A 24,371-nucleotide genomic window follows, 5' to 3' on the forward strand; every position below is an offset into this window, starting at 1 on the left:
CGCATTCAGAAGACCTACAAGCCATTCTAAACACCTTCGCAGAAGCATACGAGAAGCTTGGCCTGTCATTCATTGAACATCGAGAAAACCAAAGTGCTCTTCTAGCAGTCAACGTCCAATCCCTCTCCAATGCCAGAAATACAGCTTAATAGTGTAACATTAGAAAATGTTGACCATTTCCGTTACCTTAGCAGCCACCTCTCCACCAAAGTCAACATTGACACTGAAATACAACACCACCTGAGCTCTGCGAGTGCAGCTTTTTTCCAAATGAAACAGAGAGTGTTTGAGGACCGGGACATCCGTAGGGATACCAAGGTGCTTGTTTTATAAAGCTATTGTCCTCCCAACCCTGCTATACGCCTGCGAGACATGGACTGTCTATAGATGTCACATGCAACTCCTGGAACGATTCCATCAGCACTTCCTCTGGAAAATCCTGCAAATCTCTTGGGCAGACAAGTGGACAAACGTCAGCGTGCTGGAAGAAGCAAAGACCACCAGCATTGAAGCGATGGTCCTCCACCATCAACTCCGCTGGACCGGCCATGTTGTCCGGATGCCCGACCACCGTCTCCCAAAGCAGTTGCTCTACTTCGAACTCAAGAACAGAAAACGGAATGATGGTGGACAGGAAGAGATTTAAAGATGGGCTCATCCAAATCGACATAGCACCCAGGCACCAGCCCAGCATCCGAGGGGCTTCCTTGGATTCTGGTGGAAAAGAGAAGTGGAGTTGGGCGTCATCCGCGTAGAGATGGCAGCCAACTCCAAAACTGCGGATGACCTCTCCCAGTGGTTAACAAGCCTCAGACACTCTCCAACAGTTGAAGAACATTTGGGCCAAAACTGGAGCTCTGAAATCTGAAGCACTTAAGAGATGCCATGGAAAACGTTTTATGAAGGGCATGTTTGTGCAAAGCAGAATGGAGGCCAATTAGGAGATGGTTTTTCACTTATATTGTAAATTTATTTCCTATATATACTGTACATAATGCCATAAAACTGTACATTAAAAACAAAAATAAAGGACTTATTAAATATTGAATCCACTGTGTGACTTTTGGTCCACTTTGTATTAGCAATATTTCAACTTTCTTGCAGAGATTTCAGGCCATGCAACCAATAAAGTAGCCAGTTTCTCTGGCTTTCAATCACTTAACCTGCAGTAGAGGAAATTAAAAAAACACCTTTAGCTACTTTTAGGGTTGCTTCACAACACACATGTAGTACCATGATTCCATTTTAACTGTCCTGGTTTCATCGTATGGACCCCTGGGATTTGCAGTTTAGAGACATGTACTTATTTCCAACCAGAAAGCTCTAATGTCTCACTCTGCCAGTTCAACACTTTGCATCTCTTGCTTTTTGTTTCCTCATGGGTGGAATGACAAGCATTTGACTAAAACTCTTTGCAACTTCATGAAGCCTTTTCCTGCTTTCTTCCTGTCGTCCTTTCAGCTCTGCTTTCATCCTTGCTTCTTGCCTCTTGAGATCACTTATCACATCCTCTGCAGTGATTCCTCCTGTAATGGTGTTGTTGGGTGCTATAGATTTGATGGAATCCTTTTTGTGGGTCTTTAAAGATTTCCCTTTAAATACAAGTCTGTATGGGCCATGTATTTTCTTGATTCTGTAAGCATGGGTATGGGTTTGGAAATCTGACAGTTTCAGGGCCACAGCTGCTTCTACTCTTTTGGTAGTCCTGCTGAACTCCCCTTCTCTTAGCTGTCCTTGTTCTCTTGCTCTGACCTATAAAGAAAAAAAGGTGACAGTTAAGCTGTGTTAGAGTTGGAAGAAGCCACAAGGCCATCCAGTCCAACCCCATGCCATGCAGGAACACATTCCTAAGAGAAGGCTTTCTGTTCAGATTCAATTGCGTCTTCCTAGTTTTTGGCAATAAAATGATGCTCTCCGTGGGAAAACCTCTTATGAGCACTCTAAATTGAGTTATCCATTCTGTTTAAAAACCTCCAGAGAATAATAATAATAATAATAATAATAATAATAATAACAACAACACCACTTTATTTGTACCCCGCTACCATCTCCCCAAGGGACTCGGTGCGGCTTACATGAGGCCGAGCCCAAATACAACAATACAAGCAATAATAACAACAATACAAGCAATTAAAATAAAACATAGACAATACAATAATGCAACATTAACAATAAGACCACACGATTAAAAACTATGGGAAGGCCAAATGTAAAATTAAAATTGAAAGTAATGCTGGAACATGGGCGAAAAAGTGATGGGGCGTTTGTGGAAAACATACAAGCAGACCTAAAAAATGTAAAGTGCTTTGGAGGACAAAGTGCTATGGGATCATTAGAAAGAGAAAGAAACTCCATCACACACTGAGGCAGCATATTCCACCGTGAGAGCAGCAATGGCCATCAAGAAGTTTTTTTTAATGTTTAGTGCAATCTCTTTTCCTGAAATTTGACTTCACAACTTAGGGCCCACTTAGGTCAATGTGTACTAGGATCAAGTTTGTGGTGGCTAAAAATTGCATGTAGCTGATTCCTTGACTTTTGGGATATAAAGACAACTGGGTTGGTTACTAACTGGAACTGGCCACAGTTAATAAAGGTTGGGTAGATGTAACCAAGCCTCAGCTTATTCAAGGTGGACAAAAGCTTTCTAATTTGTGAATTCTGAGGATATAAGCAAGTTCATGGAGAGGTAAGAATCATCACATTTATTGCTATTTATTTATTTGTTGGATAGACCAGAAGGGAACTGGGCGAATGGGTAGAGAGAGTGCTTAATATCTCTGTAAAAGAAGGAAAGATCACAACATGACTGAAAGAAATGCGTTGTAAGACCTCTTGCAGTAAAAAAAAAAAAAAAGAAGAAGCCCTTCCTCGGACCCTATTACACTGAACAATAAAACAATTTCCAATCACTGGGTTGTTGTAGGTTTTTCCAGGCTATATGGCCATGTTCTAGAGGCATTTTCTCCTGACGCAAGCATGCTTGCCATAGATGCAGGCGAAACGTCAGGAGAAAATGCCTCTAGAACATGGTCATATAGCCCGGAAAAACCTACAACAACCCAGTGATTCTGGCCATGAAAGCCTTCGACAATACAATTTCCAATCATCCTTTTTGGGTGCTGTAAAAGAGCATGTTGTTAGAGTGGGTTTACACTTCCCCTAAAAATACTGATTCACAGTTAGGGATATTTTCGGATTCAACCCTCAGTCTGAAGGTGTAAGTTACAGCAATGCATCTGTAAGTCTAGTGTGCCAACTGCAACAATTGCTGGAGAAGTCAGATCTGACCATGATAATACATGCATGGTTACAACCTATTTATTTATTTATTTCCGTTATTTCTATCCCGTTCCTTCTCCCTATGAGGAGCAGCTTAAGGAGCTGGGCATGTTTAGCCTGAAGAAGAGAAGGCTGAGAGGAGATAAGAGAGGAAGTCACAGGGAGGAGGAAGCAAGCTTGTTTTCTGCTTCCCTGGAGACTAGGAGGCAGAACAATGGCTTCAAACTACAAGAAAGGAGATTCCATCTGAACATAAGGAAGAACTTCCTGACTGTGAGAGCCGTTCAGCAGTGGAACTCTCTGCCCCGGAGTGTGGTGGACCCAGGATGGCTTACATTTGGCAGCAATTTGATGCATGCCACTACATCGAATATATAACAGAGCAATATAATAACAATTAAAAAAATAAGTAAAACATTCATTAAAACAGTATTAATAGCCGTATCATCATTCCAGTCAATTCCATATCCATTTGGATTAATGCAATGCTAATCTACTTTGCAGATGACACCCAATTTGGAGGGCAGGTTCAGAATTCAGAATGACTGTAACAGATTGAAGAACTGGGCCAAAATGTAAAAAAATATCAACTTTTGGGGGAAAATGTATGAGATTACACTTGGCTGAAATGAAATTGGCATTTATAGGATGTATGGCATCTGCCTTGACTATACATAGGGGAGGAATCTGGGAGTCTAAATAGGCCACCAGCTGTAATGCAGCAATTGAAAAAAAGGAGATGTGATTTAAAGATTCTGCTTTGGTTAGACTTCACCTGGAACACTGTGTACAGTACTGGATACTGCAATTCAAGAAGAATAATGACAAGCTGGAATGTGGCAACAGGAGAGTAAACAAAATAGGCTAAGGTCTGGGAAACATGCTCTATGAGGAGTGGCTCAGGGAGCTGGGTATGTTTAGCCTGAAGAAGAGAGATGACCATGTTTAAATTTTTGATAGCCATGTTTAAATATTTGAAACAATGTCATAATGAAGATGGGAGAAGCTTGCTTTCTGCTGCTCTAGAGACTAGGGCATGGAGAAATGGATTAACACTGCAGGAAAATAGGTATTAGAAAGAACCTCCTGATGGTAAGAGCTGATACACCGGGATTATGGCGCAGCTGGCTGAGTGTCAGCTGCATTAAGATCACTCTCACCAAAAGGACATGAGTTTGAAGCCAGCCCAGATTGGAGTGGGCTTCCAACCAATTGTGTAGTCTGTTGTCGACCTTTGCAACCCGAAAGACAGTTGCATCTGTCAAGTAGGAAAATTAGGTACCACCTTGTGGCTAAATTAACTAATTTATGAGGCCATAAAAAAGACTCCAGCAAAAAGCATGCGGGGAATACGGAAGTACTTCATCAGTGTCGCAGATGGACGATGAAAGCGACAGCTCCCCTGGCAGCCAGAAAAAGTTAAATAGCCTCTGTGTATGTCTGTATACGTTGTATGTCAAATTGGCATTGAATGTTTGAAATATATGTGTACATTGTAATCTGCCCTGAGTCCCCTGCGGAGTGAGAAGGGCGGAATATAAATACTGTAAATAAATAAATACACTGCCTTCGAGTGTGTTCTGCAATCTCTTTCTCTAAAGGTTTTAAAACAGAAACTGGATGACCATCTGTTGGGAATGCTTTAACTGTGGGCTTCCTGCATGGCAGGGGATTTTAATGGATGACCATTGTGGTCTCTTTCAACTCTATGATGCTATGATTAAAGAGAGAAGTTGCTGAACATAGTTACAAGGCATCCTCGCCCTTCAGAGATTCCAAAAACTTTCACACACATCCTGCACCACCAATAGTCAGTATTCCATGGCTAATTAATATGGTTAATCATCATTAGGGAGGTTGATGTTTTTTTTTTTCCCTGCCAAAATGTTTTTAGGATTCCATCAGAATGCTGATAATTCCTTTTTTTTCTGTGGTGTCATTTTGTCTAAAGGATTAGCACTTGCAAAATAAATGCATTTTAGTATAACTAATATAATACAAATAAAACATTGGATGCATTGGTTAGGACGGCAGGGAACTGCATTTCAAGAACACACGGAGGGCCCTTTCTATACATATAAGGATGAAAATAAATTTGAAGCAATAACCATAAACAAACTATTAACATTAGAACTGTTAATTATATCAAATTAGATTTCCAATAGATTTTTCAATTGACATGTTACCTTGCTAGAGCGGTTATGTTTCTTGAATATTACAAGCTTATGTAGCTCCTCACATAAATTCATCAGGTCAGCTCTTAACCTGTCAAGTTCTTCAATAGTTCTGTTAAGGTCCGGGTAACACAGATCAGCACTTAGCAAAAGAGGATCCTTGTTACATACATCTTGAGTTTTTGTCTCTTTTGTTTCAGAATCTAAAACAGTCTCCTGTATGATAGAAGAGAAAATCCAAAGTTTATTATTTTATTAAAAAATCTCCCATAATTAGAGATACTTGTCCTCACATTCTTCCTAAATCCATTAAGATAACGAAATGTGTTGATTATAATTAACTTTACACCCAATCTCTACTTGTATAATGATACACTGATCTTGATCTTAGATAGTACTGGTATCTATCTAAGCTAGAATGTGTTCAGAGGAGGGCGACTAAAATGGCCAAGGGTCTGGAGAACAAGCCCTGTGAGGAGTAGCTTAAAGAGCTGGGCATGTTTAGCCTGAAGAAGAGAAGGCTGAGAGGAGATATGATGGCCATGTATAAATATGTGAGGGGAAGTCACAGGGAGGAGGGAGCAGGATTGTTTTCTGCTGCTCTGGAGACTAGGATGCGAAACAATGGTTTAAACCGCAGGAAAGGATATTCTACCTGAACATTATGAAGAACTTCCTAATTGTGAGAGCTGTTCAGCAGTGGAACTCTCTGCCCTGGAGTGTGGTGGAGGCTCCTTCTTTGGAGGCTTTTAAGCAGAGGCAGGATGGCCATCTGTCGGGGGTGGTTTGAATTCGCTTTTCCTGCTTCTTGGCAGGGGGTTGGACTAGATGGCCCATGAGGTCTCTTCCAACTCTATGATTCTATGATTATGTCCCTCAAGCAGTACTATGCAAGTGGGCATAACAATTACCATGATTTTAGAACAGCTGATCTAATCTAAATATAAAATAAATGCGACTTACAGATTAGTTATTCATATAATTAATTCATCTGTCTTTTTTCAAACCCGCAAAATCTTTACAATGCTTGCAAATTGAAATGAAATATGTAAGAACTGCACTCCAAATATAATTTAAATCATACCATCCAAAGCCAATACAGAGGTTCCATAGATTTCCATTTCAAAAAGGCTTCCAGTCGAGAACTTTCAGATTCTATCAAATGCAACAACTGGGGGGGGGGGGGGGGGAGGGACAACATTGCACTTAATTATTAATTATTAATTCATAGAAATACTTGTAATTTGACTTCTACTGCTCACATAACACTCCAAACAAATAACTTAATGAAATAGTGTAGCACTGTTTTTTATATTCAGTGGATATAGTTAATGAATAAGGCTTCTCTCATTAGGTCGTTCTTTCATTTCAGAATTTTCTATTAAGCTTGCCCTTTAAATATACATATCTGACAGGACTGATTTTAGAAAGTTTAGAAAGATGTTATTTGTCCTGTTATTTCAAGGATTTCAAATTCAGTTTTCTCCCTGATAACTTTTCTGATACCCCCCACCCAGAAATCCCAGCCAGTTTACCAGCTGTTAGGATTTTTGGGAGTTGAAGGCCAAAACATCTGGGGACGCACTGGTTGAGAACCACTGCAGTAGACCATAAGCTACACAAGGCAACTGTGTGAGGCAGCAGCTAGAGAGGCCAATGCGATTCTCGGCTATAGTACAGTATCTAGATTTAGGAAGGACAAGAGACCTCTTCCAGAAAATTAGAAACATTGTAGGTAAATTTTAGGCAAAAATTGGCATGATAAAAAACAAAGATGGCAGGGACCTAACAGAAGCTGAAGAGATCAAGAGAAGGTGGGGAGACTATACAGAAGATCTGTATAGGAAGGATAATAACATCTAGGTGCAAAGATTACTGCAGATGCAGACTGCAGCCAGGAAATCAGAAGACGCTTACTTCTTGGGAGGAGAGCAATGACAAATCTCGATAGAATAGTAAAGAGTAGAGACATCACATTGGCAAAGAAGATCTGCATAGTAAAAGCAATGGTATTCCCCGTAGTCACCTATGGATGTAAGAGCTGGGCCATAGGGAAGGCTGAGCGAAGGAAGATAGATCCTTTTGAACTGTGGTGTTGGAGGAAAGTTCTGAGAGTGCCTTGGACCGCCAGAAGATCCAACCAGTCCATACTTCAGGAAATAAAGCCTGACTGCTCACTGGAGGGAAGGATAGTAGAGGCAAAGATGAAGTATTTTGGCCACATCATGAGAAGAAAGGAAAGCTTAGAGAAGACAATTATGCTGGGGAAAATGGAAGGAAAAAGGAAGAGGGGCCAACCAAGGGCAAGATGGATGGCTGGTATCCTTGAAGTGACTGGCTTGAGTCTGAAGGAGCTGGGGGTGGTGACAGCCGACAGGGAGCTCTGGCGTGGGCTGTTTAATGAGGTCACGAAGAGTCGGAAGCGACTGAACGAATGAACAACAACAATCTAGATTTAAGGAAGTAATAGTCTCTATCTCTAGACCTCATCTGGAACATAGTGTTGTATTGGGCATCAAATTTCATGAAGAATATTGACAAGCTGGAAGGTGTCCAGAGAAGGGCAACCAATTTGATCAAAGGTTTGGAAGTCATGACCGATAGTTGACCATCTGTCAGGGGTGCTTTGATTCTGTGTTCTTGCATAGCAGGGGGTTAAACTGGATGGCCCTTGTAGTTTCTTCTATGATTGTTTTTGAAGGATGTAGCCCAGGAAGAGGGAGAAGAATACTAGAAGGGAGCTGGAGATGGTGCCTTCAGAAATTTGTTGGACATTGTTTCTTGTTTCACAGAAACCAAGGGAATGGTGTGGGTTTCAGACAGTCTCATACTGTTTCTCTCCCTTGAAGAAAAACAAGCACAATTACTGATATCGTCATCAAAGGGCAGAGTTGTCCCTATTCTTCCAGTGTCTGAAACAGCTTATCACTTAACTGACAAATCAATGTGAAAACATCCTCACAAGCCCTTTCATTTAAAATATTAAATTTATTTTCTACAGATTGCATAAAAAATTAATGATACTTCATGCGTATCTACTGACTTCAGTAAGTCTATTGAAGTGTAACTATTCAGAACCAACCAACTACTTGCTGTTCTTTTTTCCAGAAATAAGTGGTTGGACCCATAAAGCAAGTTTTGAAGTCAGAAAATTGCCCAAATCCTGACACCAAGGTTTAAACATAAAAACAGAATAAATAAAAAATAAAGATATGTGGAAGCGGTGAGGAGAAGAATAGAATGGCATGGACAAAGCCAGCAGTTATAAAAGACTAGCAATTAGCAGCAGCAATGCAGTAATGTCTGGTGGCCTTTTCAAGGTCCAGTACATCAAAGGACCAACCAGATCACTCTTGGATTCATTAAGTTACCAAGTTTCCCATTTCAGGTAAAATGTATTTTGAGGGCTGGAAATTCTGTGAAAAAGTAGTTTTTAAATTTAGTCACATAAATTTAGCAATAGTATTTCTCCACCAAATTCCTAACACAGCATTATGGAAATTACCTGCTTGTAACTCTCAGGTTTTCTCACAACATCTACTTCTGTGGTTGAGAAGTGGCCAATGATGGGGTTAGCATAAGAGCCTAATGTATATGAATGTATCTGAAACAGAAAGATATGAATTAGAATGATACACCCAAATATCAACGAACACTTTACAAAAGGTTTATATTTCAACTGATGCCTGATATTAATAAGTTTCTAACAAGCATGATATGACTGGACTGTAACTCTCATTAACTCCAGCCAAATGAGCCTCAGGAGTTGCAAGCCAACAACATCTCTAGGACCTACAATATACCCAGCCCTGCTCATTAGTTATTATAGGAGTACTGGGATCATCACGTATTATGGCTTAGTCACAACCTATGTTTTGGTTGTTGGAGATCAAGTGGAACCTTAACTCCCAACAATCAAAGTCTAGCCATATGCTAAAGTAGAAGAGTCCAGCATCGTAGCAGGTAAGGGAAGAAATGGTGTGCAAGTCTTACATGGGTGACAATTCACTTCAAACCAAATTTATTTTAACCCTTTTTAAAACCAGTAAGAGTGATAATGAGTAGAAGTATACATTTAAAATCCTGAAAATTACCTTATGCAGGAGCTTGCATTGCTCTTGCTGTTCAGTGTGACAATTTCGCCAATGGAACTCCAGTTGACCATTTAACCATTGCAAGTATCGAATATCTCTGTGGCCTTTCACACAAGTGGCTTCATCTAGGTTTCTCTCAACCTGCATACTTTTCACAGTAGTATCACACTAACATCAGGAGAGAGTAAAAAAAACTTTTTAAAGTATGTTTGCCCTTATGAAATGTATCTTCAAAATAAGTGACTTGTGCACATGCACATGCTCACCTTTTATACCAATACAATCACGCTTTCTTTGAGCATTTAAAACCTTTCCCAGAAATGAAATCCCTAGAAGAACTAAACCAAAAGGGCCTTAAATGCAATTGGCTTCTGCATAGACAACTGCGAGAGAAATTTAAAGAACAACTTAGAACCTCAGGCTTCCAGACAGCAAAAACATGGTTTGATGTGGCAATGTTTCAGAAACCAAAAGGTCTTATATCATATATATACAAAAATTTACTGACTTGGCACACGGAAGAGGAAATAGTAAAAGATTCTATGGTTAGATGGGCCCAAAATATAGGCCAAGAGATAAAAATGTCCCAGTGGGAAAAGACATGGAGGAGAAGAATGAAATACACTGCATGTCAAAACTTAAAAGAAAATGTTTATAAAATGCATTTGCGATGGTATCTCTCTCCAGAGAGACTAGCTAAGATGTACAATTGCTCCAACAAATGTTGGAAATGTGGGAAAGAAAAAGGTACATTCTATCACACATGGTGGTCTTGTAGCAAAGTAAAAAATTACTGGAAACAGATCCACATATATCTTGAAAAAATGTTAAACACAAATTTCAAAATGACACCTCAAATGTACCTTTTGAATATGCCTGAGGAAGAATTAGAAAGAAAATTTGGAAAAAATTTGTTTTACACAACAGTGGCAGCTAGAATAGTATATGCTAGATATTGGAAAACCCCAGATATACCTCCTCTAGAAGAATGGGAAAAATATATTATAGATATGTTGATAATGGACAAAATAACTGTATTGTTAAGAGGAGAAATACTAGACAACTTCGTCAATGAATGGCAACCAATGATTCAACACCTTAATGTAAAGTTAAATTAAAAATGTATATAGAGGATCCTATAAGACCGTAGACAAGGAAGAAGTGGATGCAAAGTAAGAATCTATGATATCTTTTTATGTAATATTTAGATAGTAGACTGTGACCCCTTAATAGAAATATACTATGAGATAAAGGATTATAGAACATTAATAGATGGCGAGTATTGCACTGTATGCAACAAACACTTACAAATGTATGTTTTCTTAAATAAAATTAAATAAAAAAAAGGGAAAACCTTTCCTAGAAATACAGAATCACTAATTTACAATGGCCATCCAGTTCAACTTTCTGCCATTCAGAAACACCAATCAAAGTACTCCCGATAGATAGCAATTCTTTCTCTGTATCTATTCCCAAAAGAAAACTCCACCACACTCTAAAGCAGCATGTTCCATTATTTTTACAGCTTTTACCATCAGGATGTTCTTCTTAGTGTTTAGATGGAATCTCATTTCCTGTAGTTTGAATACATTGCTCCAGGTTCTAGAGCAGAAGAAAAGAAGCTTGTTCCCTCTTCAATATGTCATATTTTCAAATACTTAAAACATATCAAGACACTTCTTTGCCTTCTCTTCTATAGCGTAATAATGCTCAGCTCTTTAAGCTCCTCCTCATAGGGCATGGTTTCCAGACTGGACTGCCACTCTCATTAATTCATCTCGTAATCTAAGATCATTCGGGGAGGCCCTGCTCCCGCTCCCATCAACAGCACAGATTAGTCTGGCGGGACCAAGGCCTTCTCGGCTGTGGCTCCCCGCCTATGGAACACACACCCAAATGAAGTGAGATCTGCTCCCTCCCTCCTGGCTTTTAGAAAAAAAATTAAATCATGGTTTTGGGACCAGGCCTTCGGACAGTTGCCAAAAGGTTGCCCTTCCCTGAACATATTCCATTTTGTGAATAATAATAATAATAATAATAATAATAATCTTTATTTATACCCCGCCACCTTCTCCCCCAATGGGGACTTGGGGCGGCTCACATGAGGCCAAGCCCAAGCAACAATTACAATGAAATAAAATACAGTAAAATAACAACCAAAACGCAAACAATATCGCAGTAAAATACAAAACAGATGAATACAGCAAACAATCTACAAAAAAACACGAAAAGCAATAAACAAACATAATGACAGTGAGCGGGCTGTATGTACATTAAAATGATTTAAAAATCAGGGTGAGATAAAAGGAGCAGATTATTTGCAAGGGAGATCCCCTAGCGAAACAGGGTAATAGACATACCTTTATACAAGGGGGGGGGGGTACTCCTAGGACAAAAACGTTGAGGGGAGCAATAGCTTAAGATTGTGTGGCTAATCTCCAAAAGCACAGCTGAAAAGCCTGGTCTTGAGATTCTTTTTAAAGGTTTCTAAGGTAGGGGCTTTCCTAATCTCTCCGGGCAATGATTTCCAGAGTCGGGGAGCCACAGAGAAGGCTCTCTCCCTTGTACCCACAAGGCAAGCCTGAGAAACTGGCAGGACCGAAAGGAGGGCCTCCCTCGAAGATCGAAGAGCTCGGGCTGGTTTATGGAGAGAGATATGGTCACGAAGGTAGGCAGGTCCTCCCAAACCTTTTAGGGTATTATAGGTAAGAACCTGTACCTTGAATTGGGACCGGAAGATGAACGGCAGCCAATGAAGCTCCTTAAACGGAGGGGGGGGGGGGGGGGGGTTGATCGCTCCCTGTAAGTTGCCCCAGTTATTAATCTGGCTGCCGAGCGTTGGACAAGTTGTAATTTCCAGGCCGTCTACAAGGGTAGCCCCACGTAAAGTGCATTGCAGTAGTCCAATCTAGAGTTAACTAAGGCATGGAATATCCTTCTTGAATTATATCATTTGAATGGTACTGTCATTACCCTCAATCTAGATAATAATATGCAATCACTCGTGGCTAGGTATGATTGTCTTCCAAAGGTAGAGTTTTGGTGGTGGGTCCGTAAATTACTGTGAAGACCTAATTGAGACACATGGTCTTCCACATTGAAGGCATGGAAAGCCGGAAAGCCGTCACATTTCTTTGTTTCATCTTGTATTAATGCCTCCTCAAAATCCATAGCATCCTTGTTAACAGCATTATAAAATGCATTATATGGAAGTATAGATGGTGCCTTAGAAAGAAAAGTCATACTCACAAAAAGTCAAGACAGGTTTTTCAAAATCATGTCATGCCAGACAAACCTTGTCTCCTTTTTTTATAGAGTTAGAAGCTTGGTAAAGGTAAAGATTCCCCCTTGGCATTAAGTCTAAGACAGTGTTTCTCAAATTCTGCTCCTAAAGACGTTTTGTTGGACTTTAGTTCCCAGAAATCCCAGCCAGCTTACCAGCTGTTAGGAATTGTGAGAGGCCGTCCAAAACATCTGGAGGAGCAGAGTTTGAGAAACACTGGTCTAAGATATATGGCAAAAGGAGACGAACAACATAACCAATTAGCCTTATTGCTGCAGTCATTTACACAAAAGGTCCTCAAAATCACAGCAGGGATTGTGATAGGCAGAAAAGATCAGTAATTTTATTAAGAATCCAAAAGAGAGAGGACAATTGTGGACAGCTATGGTTGTCTATATTGAAAGGAAACTGGAACATTCATTACTTCTTGATGAAAACGACGTGAGAAAACAGTCCCATTTCAGTTCACTTCAGTAGAGCTCACTCAGCAGGCTAGCCCTATTCATGCGTTGGTACAGCTTAATCATGGCAAGACACAGTTGCATACTTTGAACATAACTTGACAAGGAATGTTTGAAAAGGAGCACTAATTGCCTTTGGCTGAATCCAATTATAGTGCTCCATGTGACTGAAATCAACTTTACAAAATTCCCAACCACAGGGAGCACTTGAACTCCAAATATGGTTATAATTATTTCTCATTCACCCCTGCCAACTTGGAGATATGAATGATGGAGGCAGAACATGTGTTCCTATATCTTCTCCATGATTAGGCTGCTTAAACACTTAAATTGGACTGCAATTTATCATTAGCTCCTAAATCAATCCTGAACAACTTGTGGCCGTCCAGGTGTTTTGGCCTTCAGCTCCCAGAATTCCTGACCATTGGACAAGCTGGCTAAGGTTTCTGGGAATTGGAGTCCCAAACACATGGAGGGCCTGAGATTGTGGAGGTCTGTCCTACACTATTTGTTGCAAATTAAGGAGTTTCGTGAAACATATTGGGAATGTAACTATGAAGCTTTTTTTTTCTCGTGTCAGGAATGACTTGAGAAACTGCAAGTCGCTTCTGGTGTGAGAGAATTGGCTGTCTGCAAGGACGTTGCCCAGGGGACACCCGAATGATTTGATGTTTTTATCACCCTTGTGGGAGGCTTCTCTCATGTCCCCGCATGAGGAGCTGGAGCTGATAGAGAGAGTTCATCTGCCTCTCCCCGGATTCAAACCTGCGACCTGTCGGTCTTCAGTCCTGCCGGCACACGGGTTTAACCCACTGCGCCACCGGGGGCTCCTACTATGAAGCTGATCCTTCTTTTGACCCTCAGTGCCACCTACACCAAAGTGAAGAAGAAAAGCATCAACAAGTACTGCTTATCTCAACATCTAGCTGCTGACAAAAAGAGCTTTGAAAAGTATTCAAAAATTTACCATGCAGACAACTGTTTCGTCCCAAAGTTTCAATCTACTTAGTGCCAGTGACTGTTTCACTATGTTCACATTGCAGAGAAGCCACGAAAAAACCAGCAGCAGCTCCTTGCTCCCCAGTGACCCATCGGAGGGAAGTTGGTAAAATTTCAGTCTTCTGTAGCCATGGCTCAAGACTACACATTTGACAAATCTGACTTGGGTGCCTAAGGAAGAAATAAGGATAGTATAATTACTTTCCAAGGTAATTCCAAACACCTTATAATAAATAGAATAAATCAAATAGAACAAACTTTCCATGCAACAGCAGAGGTCACTAGCTGTACTTGAATGACACAATTGCTCACTGCATGTAATTTTTTGCCCCATGAGTAAGGCATATAGCTGAAATACATCAGAGAACGTGGGTTCTTGTAGGTTTTTCGGGCTATATGGTCATGTTATAGAAGCATTCTCTCCTGCATCTATGGCAAGCATCCTCAGAGGTTGTGAGGTCAGACCTCACAACCTCTGAGGATGCTTGCCATAGATGCAGGCAAAATGTCAGGACAGAATGCTTCTAGAACATGGCCATATAGCCCGAAAAACTTACAACAACCCAGTGATTCCAGCCATGAAAGCCTCCAACGATACATCAGAGAATGGTATTTAATGAAATTATATCTGAATATACCTAGGCCTTAAACTGTTATGTACTGCATTGTTTAATTCATTTAGCTTCATCCTGAGTCTAATTTCAATATGTTATTGAGTCCCTGGTTGAATCATAAAACAATCATGATATTATATCAGGAACATGTTAGCAAGACCTAGCTGACTAGTCAGATGTGGTTCAAGAACAAATTCCAAAGCACATGCAGAACATGGAAGTCTCTGGTAAGAGACATTACAGAACCTAGCAAACAGAACTGAGCAGTGCCATGGAAATGCAGGGTGTTTCAAAAAGATGGAACTGATTTGAAATTGTTGTATCTTTACAATCAAGAACCACCTGTGAATGAAGCTCTTACTATCTGAATGGATGGAGCAAAGGATTTGACTACTAATAGATGCCTCTCCAAGTGCACAAACACATTTATCCTCGGTCATCAGCAAGAGCAGTTTGTTGAGGGGATACCATCTTGCAAATAACAGAGGTTAAGGTTGCAAAGATATAGCAATTTCACACCAGATCCATCTTTTTGAAACACCGTGTATTTCCAGCTTCCTTGGCTTAACTGGGTGGCTTATGCAAACAAGGGTATTCAAACTTTCCAAGACATCAAGGCAATTTTTGTAATGGGTGCCACTTTATTAACTGTGCTTTTTATTATGGCTTTTCCTGATTTTATTGCTTTCCTTTCTCTGAACTTCCCTAGAAATATGGAATAAACAAATAAAGATACTATATCTGAATGTGCATGTACAAGTATATAAGTGCATGTGTATCAATAATGTTGCCCTCCAAAAGGATGTACAATATTAGTAGCATTATACAACCTATATCAGGAGATTCCATTTGTCCTCCATTGTGGATCTGCTTCAGCAAAGTGTACAATAGTTTCCAAAAAGGGAGACTCTGTTAAGAAAAATAACAGCACTCAGAACATGTTATATTATCATAATTTTACTGTGTACCATGTTCTCACAGATAATACAGTGGTTACTTCCATTCCTCTTTTAACAATCCTGAAGAAAGAAAAAGATTTTCAAAGAAGTCAGGATAAATGTTCTGACTTATTCCAGACTCTTGGAAATGAATCACATGGTATTCAATACAGATAATGGGATGCTGCTTTGAAAGCAAAGCAGTCTTCAAGCAGTGTGGCTGCCATGTTTGTGCCACGACAAAAGAGACACCTTGGAAATTATGGAATTTCATACTCAAGTCCATGTTTACACAGAACGTTCTACTTAGTTCAGTGGGACTTACTTCTAAGTATAATTACTTATAGAAATATGTCCACATCTATGATGGCTTCTAGAGGAAGGCTGGGCAAAGTGTGGCACATAGGCAACATGCAACACCACAGCAATTTTGTGACCTCGACTCCCCCAGGGGACGTACGGGGCATTTTCATCGTTTTAGTAAAATGGCCCAGGGGAGACCTTAGAACAGGGCTTCTTAAATCTTTTCCCACTCACAACCCCTTTCCACCTGAGAATTTTTATATGACCCCAGGTATACAAAATAGGAATAAAAATTTAGTGATAACAAACCGACAATTGCAAAGTTTGCTAAATAGGCTGATTTTCTTTTTGTGGAGTCCAGCTAAAGAATTTTCAGCAGAGTCCACTGTAAAAATTGCACACCACTAATAATATATTTATGTAAATATCTAGGTCAGTGGCTCCCAACCTGTGTTTCATGGACCACAGTGGTCTGCAAGAACTAAAATATGGTCCACGGCCTTACCATTTCCACTGCAGATAACACAGCCCAATTAAAAAAAAAATTCTTGGTGTCTTTGTATTTAGGCCTGTTCCTGCGGTTATTTGGGGTGCTGATTCAGAAAATTGCATTGAATAGACCACATCAGCTCTAGATGATTAAATATGTTTTTCTATGGGAGAGCAGATGGCGATTACTGGATGGCATATGTTCTGTATCAGAAACTAGAGCTGATGTGGTCTATTCAATTTTCTGAATCAGCACTCCAAATAACCAAACTGAATCTAAAGTCGATAAAAAACTGATTCATAACCCTTTCAATTCAATTTTCTGAATCAGCACCCCAAATAACCACACTGAATCTAAAGTTAACCAAAAACTGATTTGTAACCCTTTCGGTACAATTTGAGAGTGGTCAAATTGGGAACCACTGGTCTAGGTGGTGTTCAGAACCTTTTCATGGTTGCAGATATTTTTGTGACCCCAACATTGAGCTGCTGAAGTGATCCTATTTGGGGTTGGGATCCGCAGTTTAAAAAGCAGTGCTTTAGAATATAGTGAAAATAACCCAGTAATAGTATGATAGCTGGGCTGGAAGCTCCGAGCATTATGCTGTTTCCGCTTCGCTACTTCAGGAGCGCTGTTTGCGCAACGCAGAACGGAACACGTGACTGAGACAGATATTACAGAAGGGATGTAAGCGTTCTTTAATGGTAAAACCCTAACACTTACACAAACCTTACCATAAACCTTACTCTAAGCCTAACCCTAAACCCTAAACCAAACCCTTAACCTTACCCTAAGCCAGTGTTTCTCAACCTGGAGGTCGGGACCCCTGAGGGGGTCGCGAGGGGGTGTCAGAGGGGTCACCAAAGACCATAAGAAAACACAGTATTTTCTGATGGTCATAGGGATTCCATGTGGGAAGTTTGAGCCAATTCTATCATTGTGGTGGAGTTCAGAATGTTCTTTGATTGTAATGAATTATAAATCCCAGCAACTACAACTCCCAAATGTCAAGATCTATTTTCCCCAGACTCCACCAGTGTTCACATTTGGGCATATTGAGTATTTGTGCCAAGTTTGGTCCAGATCCACCATTGCATGAGTCCACAGTGCTCTCTGGATATAGCTGAACTACAACTCCCAATCTCAAGGTCAATGCCCATCAAACCCTTCCAGTGTTTTCCTTGGGTCATGGGAGCCAAGTTTGGTTCAAATCCATCGCTGGTGGAGTTCAGAATGCTCTTTGATTATAACTGAACTATAAATCCCAGCAACTACAACTCCCAAATTACAAAATCAGTCCTCCACCAACCCCACTGCCATTCACATTTGGGTGTATTGGGCATTTGTGCCCAGTTTGGTCCAGTGAATGAAAATGCATCCTGCAGATCAGATATTTACATTATGATTTATAACAGTAGTAAAATGACTGTTATGAAGTAGCAACGAAAACAATGTTATAGTTGGGGGTCACAACAACATGGGGGACTGGATTAAGGGGTCACAGCATTAGGAAGGTTGAGAACCACTGCCCTAAGCAGTGATTCTCAACCTGTGGGATTCCCCGGATGTTTTGGCTTACAACTCCCAGAAATCCCAGCCAGTTTACCAGCTGTTAAGATTTCTGGGAGTTGAAGGCCAAAACATCTGGGCACCCACAGTTTGAGAACCACTGCCCTAAAGCAGCTACAAACTAAATGCAACTACTAAGTATATTCCCGCCCTCAGTGTGGCGCTCTCACTCCGCTCCCTCTCTAGACCACATTTTCCCTTCCCTTATTCTCAATTGCCATTGTGGAAAATTTTGCCCCTAGAATCATAGAATTGGAAGCGACCTCGTGGGCCAGGGGTCCTCAAACTTTTTAAACAGAGGGCCAGGTCACAGTCCCGCAAACTGTTGGAGGGCCGGGCACGAATGAATTCCTATGCACACTGCACGTATCTTATTTGTAGTGCAAAAAAACCCACTTTAAAATAATGCAATAATTAAAATGAAGAACAATTTTAACAAATATAAACTTCATAGTATTTCAATGGGAAGTGTGGGCCTGCTTTTGGCTGATGAGATAGGATTGTTGTTGTATGCTTTCAAGTCGTTTCAGACTTAGGTTGACCCTGAGTGAGGGCCGCGTAAATGACCTTGGAGGGCTGTATCCGGCCCCTGGGCCTTAGTTTGAGGACCCCTGTCGTGGGCTATCCAGTCCAACCCCCTGCCAAGAAGCAGGAATATTGCATTCAAATCACCCTTGACAGATGGCCATCCAGCCTCTGTTTAAAAGCTTCCAAAGAAGGAGCCGCCACCACACTCTGGGGCAGAGAGTTCCACTGCTGAACAGCTCTTACAGTCAGGAAGTTCTTCCTAATGTTCAGATGGAATCTCCTTTCTTGTAGTTTGAAGCCATTGTTCCATGTCCTAGTCTCCAGGACAGCAGAAAACAAGCTTTCTCCCTCCTCCCTGTGACTTCCTCTCACATATTTATACATGGCTATCATGTCTCCTCTCAGCATTCTCTTATGCAGGCTAAACATGGGCAGCTCTTTAAGCCACTCCTCATAGGGCTTGTTCTTCAGATCATTTTAGTTGCCCTCCTCTGTACACATTCTAGCTTGTCAATATCTCTCTTCAGTTGTGGTGCCCAGAATAGGACACAATATTCCAGAATTGGACACAATATTCCCTAACTGTTCTCTAAGGGCTCTGGGAGGCTTTTCTGCCATTTCCTGTTTTGAAAGTTACTTCTTGTTTCCAAAATGCTTTCTCTTGGCCTAAAATGGCCCAAGGTTGGGCCGAAAACCTGGTGGAAATGCCCCCACGTCCCCTCGGAGGGCCCTGTGCCCTTCTGCCCGGAAGGCAACCGCTCCCAGGCCACCCACCACTTCAGGCCGGTCGAACTTGGCGAGGCGGAAGATCTCAGGAGAGAGGCGGGCGGCGGGAAGGCTCAGGCCCAGCGCCGCAATGGCTGCCGGGAGGGACGCGGCTCCAGGCCCCAGCGCCACCATCGCCACGCTCCTCGCGCCTTTCATTCAAACCCCTACTGCAGCCCCGACTGCGCAGGCGCGGGAGTGGGCGGCCGAGGGTGGTGACGTCACTAGCACCGCCCTCCTCTTCCTTTCAATCGGGGAAAGGGAGGCTGGTTGGCCCGCCTTCAGAAAGAGGTAAACAACACGGAATGTGGTGTGTCTGCTCCTCCTTGCTGAGATTGTTTTGCCTTTTTGGATCACTATTTGGGGAAGCAGCCCAGCCAAGCTCCAGTAGGAGTACTTTACTGTCGAGCTTGAGCATGTCTTTTAAAAATATTTTTTCTTTTCTTTCTGAGATTTTTTACAATGTCCAAGTTTTCCTTTGAATGTTTCACAATAGGCGCCAGGCTGAAGCTGTAAAGTTGGGTTTCAACCCGCCTGTTTTGCAGCCTTACTTATCAGTCTGGCCCCATCTACACTGGCATATAATCTAGTTTGAAGCAGATAATCTGCATTTAGGAACTGGGTCATATGGCAGTGTGGATCCAGCCTGAATCACCCCCACTCAAAAGCCTTTTCCACACAGCTGTATAAAAATCCACATTGAACTGGATTATATGGCAGTGTAGACTCAGATAATCCAGTTCAAAGCAGATAGTGTGGCAACTGGCACCCTACCTATCTGACGAGGCTCTGGCAACTGTCATCCATGCCACGGTCACGTCTTGGCTGGACTATTGCAACGCCCTGTATGTGGGCCTTCCGATGTCTACGACCCGAAAGCTTCGTATTGTTCAGGTTACTCACAAAAACGCCCATGAAATGCCATATAACACCAGTGCTGCAACATTTACATTGGCTTCCAACTGAGTACCGTGGCCTGTATAAGATGCTAGTTCTGACCTTTAAAGCTCTTTACGGCCAGGGTCCATCTTACCTTAGGGACCGCCTCTCCTTCTCCCATCATCGGAGGTCGCAACGACCAGCCCAACGTGACTTACTCGATATACCGGGTCCTAGAGAAGTGCACTTGGAAAGGACTGAGCCCGAGCTCGGCGGGGAGCCCCGCCTTCACATTGGTGTGAGCTGCAGCGGAGAGTTCCGCAGTTCCTGGACCAAGCTTTTGGGACCAACAGATGAAATGCGCCCCAGCAGCTAGCTCAAAGACCAGGAATGCCTGCAGTTTCACCTAGCCTTCCCCTTTCCTTCACTTTGTATCCTTCCCCTAATAAAAGTACTTGAAACTTGCAACTGTTTATCTTTCCGCATGCTACTTTTGTATCCTTTCTTGACTCAAACCAAATAACATTGCAATAGACCTTTTTTTGGGCTCCGGAGAGCCGTGAGCCCGCGGGAGGCGCCTTCGGGTGCCTCCCGGACCCCGAATCTGCGTTCGCCTAGATCGCGGATACGGAAACCGCCATTTCAGACCCCCTCATCCACAAAAACACCTAAGATGGCGGATCGCCGCCGTTCCAATTTTATATTTTTCTGCAACTTATTCTAAGACTAACTGTCATTTCCCTTTTCTCGTTTTGGGCTCCTTCACCCGGGAAAAATTAGTTTTGTTTTAAGTATTTTATCTTGCAGAGAAACAGCTGATTGTCAAACTGGCCAGGCTTTCCGCTTCTTCTTGGCAGCGCTCGCTCCCGCTTGGATCCAACAGCCAGGGACCCACTGCGGCCACCCGCAGGAGTCCCGGAAAGGCGGCCAGGCATGGACCCTGGCCCCTGAACAGGGAAATGTAGTTTCCCAAAGGACATTGCTCCACAGATCGCAACCCGGAAACCCCCCTTGGACTCTCTTGTTTGCCCTCTCCTATTGACTTTCTGCCCCACATCCCGGACTATTTTCAGCCACGTTTTGGACGTAAACCTTCAACTCAGGCTTGCTCCGATTCACAAGCAGCCTCCACTTCCGTGTGCCTTCACCAGGAGTCCGTGAATTTCTTTCAATAATAAAGTGACTGAATATTTTTATTAATAAACTCTCGCTGGGGATGGGGATGGGATTTGCCATATGAAATGTATGTAATGTATGAAATGTATGTAATGAATGAAATATACTTTGGTTTCCCTCTCCCCGCTTTTCCTCTCTGACCCTTTTGCCCCAAAAGGAATGTGACCCAAGGATTACTGCGACAGGGAGGAAATCCTTTGTCCTCCCAAAAACAGTCCATATTTACATTTGCATGGCCCCGTGATTGATCCCGTCCCAAAGCTTATTTTCAGAGCAGACAATAAGATAAGGGATGGGTCAACAAACTTAGGAAGAAAGATTGATTAACTCAATTTATGGTGTTTGTTGATCCCTCTTGTATACAGGGCCCCCTTTGTTTACAAGACTCCGAGGTCCGAACACCATCAATAGCTCCTTCTTTCACCCTTTCATATTTCCTCCTAAATCCAATCATGGACCGGGGGAAACCCATTGTTCCCCTTTTCTGCCACTCCACCGATAAGAACAAAGGCTCAGTAACAGCTGGCGGATGCCCCCTGGGCATCCCATTTCCCCTGAACTGTCAAACTTCGTCCCGCCTCCTGGCTGCTGATTGGACCATCTTCGGAGGTGCTAGGAAGGCGCAGATTGGCCCCCTAGAGGCGGCAACGCTCGCTAATTGGTCGAGAGGTGGGACGTGCAGTCAAGCCTCCTCCCAGCTGTTCCGGGGCCAGCCAATCAGGGCGAAGCCGGCCAGCAGAGGGCGGGCGGGATTTTCAAACTGTTTTTCCTTTGTTCTGACTGTATAAAAATGCCGGAAGATCTTTATGCTGTATGCTTGTATGTGAATTATCACTGCAATCGCATCCTATTCAGCTGAATCGCAGAAATAAACGCTTCGGTCACTGATACCTCTTCAGCCTCTGGTGAGATTAATTTTTAATATTTTTGCGCTTTGGATTGGCTTTCGCTAGCTGCTCACTGAGGTCAAAGACCCCTTTAGCGGTCTTCAGGGATCTCCCCCGCTGGGAGAGCCCCACAAAAGAGCTCGATATCAGGACCAGGCGCAGGGCTTTTTCTATTTCTGCCCCTGCCTTGTGGAATTCCTTGCCGCCCTACATGAGAGCCATGCGTGACTTAGGGCCTTTTACTCTCGCACTTAAGACTTGGCTTTTTACTAGAGCATTCGATCTCTGTTGATTTTTATTTTTTGTATGTATGTATTTTATCTTTTGTAATTTAGCTGTAAATTGCCTAGAGCATTCTCAGATGGAGGGCGATTAATAAGTTATTAAATGATGATGATGATGATGATCTTTGACCTATAAATCCCTAAACGACTCCGGCCCAGTTTACCTGTCCGAACGGATTCTCCCCTATGAACCATCAAGGTTGTTAAGATCTGGAGGGGCCCTGCTCTCTGTCCCACCACCCTTGCAAGCACGTCTGGTGGGGACGAGGAACAGGGCCTTCTCGGTGGTGGCCCCTCGGCTCTGGAACTCTCTCTCTGGAGATTAGAACTGCCCCTTCTCTCCTGACTTTTAGAAAACTGGTGAAAACTTGGCTCTGGAATTTAGCATTTGATGAGTGAGTCAATAACTCTTGACCACACGGACGGATGGTGATGAATTGTGATTTCATTCTGACGACTTGGCCTTATGTAATTATATGATTGTTTTATTTATTTATTTTATTTATTTATTTACGGTGCTTATATGCTGCCCTTCTCACCCCGAAAGGGACTCAGAGCGGCTTACAATATATATTTTCATACAATATATTATATTATTAGCAAAGTACAATATCAGTATATATTACTATATTGCACTATACCATTATATTGTATTGTATTTAATGTATTTTATGTATTACTGTAATATGGAATGCGATGTTTTAAACTATTGTTTATGAATCTTTGTTGTAAACCAGCCTGAGTCCCTCTCCGGAGGTCGAGAAGAACGGTATATAAAAGTTCTAAATAAATAAATAAATATATGGCAGCGCAGAAGGGGCCTCAGACTAGGACGCAGAACAGTGGCTTCAAACTACAAGAAAGGAGATTCCATCTGAACATTAGTAAAAACTTCCTGACCGTGAGAGCTGTTCAGCAGTGGAACTCTCTGCCCCAGAGTGTGGTGAAGGCTCCTTCTTTGGAAGCTTTTAAACAGAGGCTGGATGGCCATCTGTTGGGGGTGCTTTGAACACAATTTTCCTGCTTCTTGGCAGGAGGTTAGACTGGATGGCCCATGAGGTCTCTTCCAACTTTATGATTCTATGATTCTATTCCTTCCCAACCAAAACTATCATTCAGTTATATGTTAAAGCCTCAGGTTGCATTGACTAGCCTCAATTGCAGAAAGCATGTGTATTGCTCCCATTTTCCAGGCACTTGTCCTGTTGAGGTGTGTTTCTGATGACACATGTAAGGTTGCATTAAATGTATTATCAGTACACAAATAGAAGACCACTTTATTGAAAAGGAATGCCTTTCCAATTCAGTTGAATTCATTTAAAGTCCCAGTTGTTTTGGAATATGTATTTTTTATTCTGCTCCTAATGACGGAATTAGCTATTTCCAAATGTGTTGAACATTTTAATTAATACATGTAAGTCAAGAACTTAGGTTTCTTATATATCTTTCTCCATTAAATATCACCACCTCAACAAGATCATATGGGCAAAACGTACTGAGACAAACCTGTTGAGAGTCAGAGTTGGAAGACAACACATGGGCCATTTGCTCTAACCCTCTGCTGTGCAGGAAAAGCACAGTCAAAGCACCCCCGACAGATGGCCATCCTGTTTCTGTTTACAAGCCTCATAAGAAAGAACTTCTA

General features: G+C 41.9%; 1 protein-coding gene across 1 annotated transcript; it reads right to left on the minus strand.

Moving 5' to 3' along the window:
* Positions 1–948: 948 nt before the first annotated feature.
* On the minus strand, positions 949–19,684 carry TEDC1 (tubulin epsilon and delta complex 1). Its single transcript, XM_067467683.1, has 8 exons — positions 19,510–19,684; positions 15,738–15,816; positions 14,262–14,464; positions 9,551–9,718; positions 8,962–9,060; positions 6,541–6,627; positions 5,469–5,672; positions 949–1,752 (listed from the first exon to the last, which is right to left on the minus strand). The coding sequence occupies exons 1-8, from the start codon at positions 19,657–19,659 to the stop codon at positions 1,345–1,347; spliced, it is 1,398 nt and encodes a 465-aa protein (XP_067323784.1). The 5' UTR covers positions 19,660–19,684; the 3' UTR covers positions 949–1,344.
* Between the last annotated feature and the right edge of the window lie 4,687 nt (positions 19,685–24,371).

Source organism: Anolis sagrei, chromosome 4, assembly GCF_037176765.1.
Source record: "Anolis sagrei isolate rAnoSag1 chromosome 4, rAnoSag1.mat, whole genome shotgun sequence".
Taxonomy (NCBI): domain Eukaryota; kingdom Metazoa; phylum Chordata; class Lepidosauria; order Squamata; family Dactyloidae; genus Anolis; species Anolis sagrei.